This window comes from Hevea brasiliensis, chromosome 9, assembly GCF_030052815.1.
Source record: "Hevea brasiliensis isolate MT/VB/25A 57/8 chromosome 9, ASM3005281v1, whole genome shotgun sequence".
Classification (NCBI taxonomy): Eukaryota; Viridiplantae; Streptophyta; class Magnoliopsida; order Malpighiales; family Euphorbiaceae; genus Hevea; species Hevea brasiliensis.
In genome coordinates this window covers 23,224,149-23,229,148 of record NC_079501.1, presented here as the reverse complement: position 1 = coordinate 23,229,148, position 5,000 = coordinate 23,224,149, and the positions used below count along the sequence as shown (strand labels likewise).

General features: G+C 55.2%; 1 protein-coding gene and 1 pseudogene across 1 annotated transcript in view; one reads left to right on the top strand and one right to left on the bottom strand.

Moving 5' to 3' along the window:
- Positions 1–878, bottom strand: part of LOC131182841 (uncharacterized) — a 1,914-nt gene extending 1,036 nt beyond the window's left edge. The window contains exon 1 of the mRNA XM_058152182.1: positions 1–878. This exon is cut by the window's left edge and continues 1,036 nt beyond it. Within this exon, the coding sequence (XP_058008165.1) occupies positions 1–878 (878 nt within the window).
- A 3,438-nt stretch (positions 879–4,316) lies between these two features.
- LOC131183392 (uncharacterized) lies at positions 4,317–4,880 on the top strand (annotated as a pseudogene).
- Positions 4,881–5,000: the final 120 nt, after the last annotated feature.

The following is a 5,000-nucleotide window of genomic DNA, read 5'->3' as shown; positions in this document are numbered from 1 at the left end:
ACGGCCCGTGGCAAGGCCTGCCTCCCGCTTGCCCCCGACGGCCCGCGGCAGTGCTCCTGCCTCCTGGGCTGTTCTCGACAGCCCGTGGCAAGGCCTGCCTCCCGCTTGCTCCCGACGGCCCGTGGCAAGGCCTGCCTCCTGGGCCCCGACGGGCCCGTGGCAAAGGCTGCCTCCCGCTGTTCTCGACGGCCCGTGGCGCTGCCTGCCTCCTGGGGCTTGCCCCCGACAGCCCGTGGCAAAGGCCTGCCTCCCGCTTGCTCCCGACGGCCCGTGGCAGTGCCTGCCTCCCGCTTGCTCCCCTCGATTGGGTCTGCGGCAAAGGCTCCTGCCTCCCGCTTGCCCCCGACGGCCCGTGGCAAGGCCTGCCTCCCAGTTGCCCCCGACGGCCCGTGGGCGCCTGCCTCCCGGGGCTTGCCCCCGATTGGCCCGTGGCGCGCCTGCCTCTCCTGGGCTTGCCCGACGCCCGCGGCGCGTGGCAAAGGCCTCCCGGGGCTGCCCCCGACGGCCCGTGGCGCTGCCTGGCCTCCTGGGGCTTGCCCCCGACGGCCCGTGGCAAAGGCCTGCCTCCCGGGCTTGCTCTTTGATTGGCCCGTGGCGCGCCTGCCTCCCGCTGTTGCCCCCGACGGCCCGTGGCGCTGCCTGGCCTCCCGCTTGCCCCGACGGCCCGTGGCGCTGCCTGCCTCCCGGGGCTTGCCCCCGACGGCCCGTGGCAAAGGCTCTGGCCTCCTGGGCTCCCGACGGCCCGTGGCGCGCTGCCTCCTGGGCTTGCTCCCCGACGGGTCTGCAGGTGCCTGCCTCCCACTTGCTCCCGACGGGTCTGCAGATCGCTCAACGCCTCCCTGCTCTTGCACGGGGCGTTTGTTATTCACCCATCTCATGCAAAATGAGGCTATAATTGGCACGGATGCGCTTTATTCCTTAGCTAATAGGCAAAAAGAGGTTCGCCTGCCCCTTTGCTAGCAGTCGATACACTAACATTTTTATTTTCGCGTGCTCTCGCCCCTAACATGCTTTTTGCTTATAAGTTATGTTATTCTCTTCAGATACGTGATTGAAATATTACCCAAGATATTCCACCATTGGTGCCTTGCATCTACGCTTACCTTCATCATGTGGGGATGCTAGCTATGGAGCGCTACATTCGTTCTCACTATGACCCTAAGGTTTTGTGCTTCATGTTTTATGGAACAATTCCCTCATTGAGTATAAAGAGCACAAAATCTAATATTGTGCACATGACAACTCTTCTATGATTTTTTCTCTACTTACCTTCCATGCCGATATGGCCAAATGTTATGCCCCTAAGCCAATTCTCCGTGCAAACTTTAAGAAAACCACCCAATGACAACTCAAATGGGTTTATAATATTTTTCTGATGTTCCACAAAAAATTTGGTGATTTTCTGATGAGTTTTTTAATTTTTATGAATTTATGTATTTTTCGGTTTAAAAAAATAAAAAAAAATAGCTACGGTGAAAAAAAAAATTTCAAAATTTTTGTGAGAGTAGATTACATTTTTCTAAACACCTCTGCAAAAAATCAGGTCAAAATACCCAAAATTGAATTTTTTAGGGGTGTGATGGCTCGTACATAGTCCATGTTTCCTCCCGCTGCACTTCATTGTGTTCCTAATGCTCTTAGGGGTGTGGGTAGTCACCTCGGGGGCCAGAAGGTCCGGCCCGGGATGCCTCTGTGCCATATGTGGGCATCGGTTTAGCATGGAAATTAGCTTGTTAGCCCTCTCCACCTCTACCCCGCTTGGAAGTCGGAAAATCGAAAATCCCGCGGCGGCAGGGCCCGCCCCGCCATGGCTCGGGCCCGCTCGCAGCAATTGTGGGAAATGAATCTGGTTGAATCCTATATAAAAGTGTGTCGAATGGATGCTAGTGCATGGTGCGAGCATGGCATTTGCGCGTCGCGGCTTGTGCCGACGCGGCGAAGCGTACATGCGCTGTAATCGGGCATGGGAGCTTCTGCCACAACGCTTGCAAACTAACTCCTGGGCTAGACTCAATCACGCACGATGAACCCAAAGGCTATTGGGGCCGATCTCCATGCTTGCGTGTGTCAATTGGATGCCGTGCAAGGTGTGGGCGTGGCATTTCGGTTATTCCCGTGGCCGGGCGCGTTTGCCGATAGGCGTAATCGGGCATGGTGTGAGTTCTCGTGGCATAGGCTTTGAGGACTTTGGGTCCGTGGTAGAGCCGACTTTATTGGGGTCGATCTCCTTGCTCTCGAGGGTGTTAAGTGAAAGTCGGTACAAGGTGTGGGCATGGTGCTTACGTGTCGTGCTTGTGTCGAGTGCGCGACATGCAACGCCATCGGCATGGGGTGAGCTCCTCGATGGGGAAGGCTTGCAGGAGTTGGGATGCTACATTACTCGGGTCGTGGATGGACGCCGGTCGCGGCGATCGCGGCATTGCTCAAAGTGCTGTGGGAATGAGTCGCCCGGTGCTTCCGCAAGTGTTGAGGCATTACAAGTGTTGGGAGAGGGCGTGGCGTTACGATGCCGTGCTTGATCCTATGCGCGAGCCGATGTCGCAGGCATGAGTTGTGGCATTGAGTGGTAGGCGCTTTCCTTCGATTATGTGGTGCATTGTTGCTTGCGCCGATGTGTCCCTTTGTGATCGCTGCCTTTGCTTAGGTTGAGGGGACGAGCCCGGTGCCTTTACTTTGCTGAAGTTGTGCGAATGTTGAGGTGAGGGCGTATGCTTCATGCCACATGTGCTCGAGCCGATGCATGAGCTCGCGAGGCATGTGTTGAGAACATTGTACGGCGAGTTTCTTCTACGCGGTGATTGCATCGTTACAAAGCCCCATTCTTTCCTTCCCTGCTTGCATTTGCTACTAAGGTTGCGGGATGAGCCCGGTGCCGATGTTTTGTTGAGGCGACGCGAGTGCTTGGTGAGGGTGCGCGCTCGCGCCGTGCTCAATCCGATGTGCGAGCCGCCGAGGCAAGGCCGAGGCATCAGATGGGGAATCTCGTGGCCGAGGTCACCGCTTACGCCCGTAATCGACGGGTCCCTTCGTGTTGCTTGTATTTCACCGCTCGCTTCGCCCCTCCTCGGATTTGTTTCGCGCTAAGCCGTGTGAGTAGCGGTTCCATTCGGCGCTTTTGACTTCCCATCGTGCTTCCGCCGCCGGGGCAATTCGCTGGGATCACCGCCAACGTGACGCGGGCGCGCATGAGCGGTTGTTTGGTCGCTTGGGTTGGCGTGCTCTTTGCTCGAGCATTGAACCGCTGGCTCGATCCCCTTCAGCTTGTTGCCCGAGAGCGGAATGTGCCTCGTGACATGATTCGTTCCTCGTGTTGCATACCCACGAAAGCGAATTCAAAGCTATGCTGTCCCGCCGCTGGCGCCTTGTTTAGGTGCGAGGTGAACCTCAGAGCGCATCCGTGCTCCAAGCATGCTCACCGCGCCGCCGTGGCTCACGGAATGTCGCTGCGGTTTCCTGGATGCGGAATGTGATGCGCGAGGGGTGGCAACTCCTCCATCACCCAAACGCCCAATCGGTAACGAACGACCGACGCGCTCGCCTCGAGGCCTCGGCCGCCGGAGCTGCGGGCGACGCCGCCGCTGGCGAATGCTACCCGTTGATCCCGCCAAGAGTCATATGCTTGTCTCAAAGATTAAGCCATGCATGTGTAAGTATGAACTAATTCGCATCGTGGAAACCGCGAATGGCTCATTAAATCGCTTATAGTTTGTTTGATGGTATTCGCTACTCTGATAACCGTAGTAATTCTAGAGCTAATACGCAACAAACCCCGACTTCGAAGGGATGCATTTATTAGATAAAGGTCGACGCTGGCTCGCCTGCTGTTCGATGATTCATGATAACTCGACGGATCGCACGCCATCGTGTCGCGACGCATCATTCAAATTTCTGCCCTATCAACTTTCGATGGTAGGATAGAGGCCTACCATGGTGGTGACGGTGACGGAGAATTAGGGTTCGATTCCGAGAGGAGCCCGAGAAACGGCTACCACATCCAAGGAAGGCAAGCAGCGCGCAAATTACCCAATCTCGACACGGGAGGTAGTGACAATAAATAATAATACCGGCTCTTCGAGTCCGTAATTGGAATGAGTACAATCTAAATCCCTTAACGAGGATCCATTGGAGGGCAAGTCCGTGCCGCAGCCGCGTAATTCCAGCTCCAATAGCGTATATTTAAGTTGTTGCGCTTAAAAGCTCGTAGTTGACCTTGGGTTGGTCGACCGTCCGCCTCGCGGTGCACTGCCGCTCGCCCTTCACGGCGATGCGCCTCGGCCTTAATCAAGCCGGTCGTGGCTCTCCGCACAAGTACTTTGAAGAAATTAGAGTGCTCAAAGCAAGCCTACGCCTGATACATTAGCATGGGATAACATCATAGGATTTCGGTCCTATTGTGTTGGCCTTCGGATCGGAGTAATGATTAACAGTGACAATGGGGCATTCAGATTTCATAGTCGAGGTGAAATTCTTGGATTTATGAAAGACGCAACAATCGCGAAAGCATTTGCCAAGGATGTTTTCATTAATCAAGAACGAAAGTTGGGGGCTCAAGACGCATCGATACCGCCCTAGTCTCAACTATAAACGATGCCGACTGTGGATCGGCGGATGTTGCTTTTAGGACTCACGGCACCTTATGAGAAATCAAAGTCTTTGGGTTCCGGGGAGTATGGTCGCAAGGCTGAAACTTAAAGGAATTGACTAAGGGCACCATCAGGAGTGGAGCTCGCGCTTAATTTGACTCAACACGGGAAACTTACTGTGTCCGCATAGTAAGGATTGACAGATCGAGAGCTCTTTCTTGATTCTATGGGTGGTGGTGCATGGCCGTTTTAGTTGGTGGAGCGATTTGTCCGGTTAATTCTGCTAACTAACGAGACCTCACCGCTAACTAGCTATGCGGAGGTGACCCTCCGCGCCGCCTTCTTAGAGGGACTATGGCCTTTTAGGCCAAGGAAGTTTGAGGCAATAATGTGTCCGTGATGCCCTTAGATGTTCGG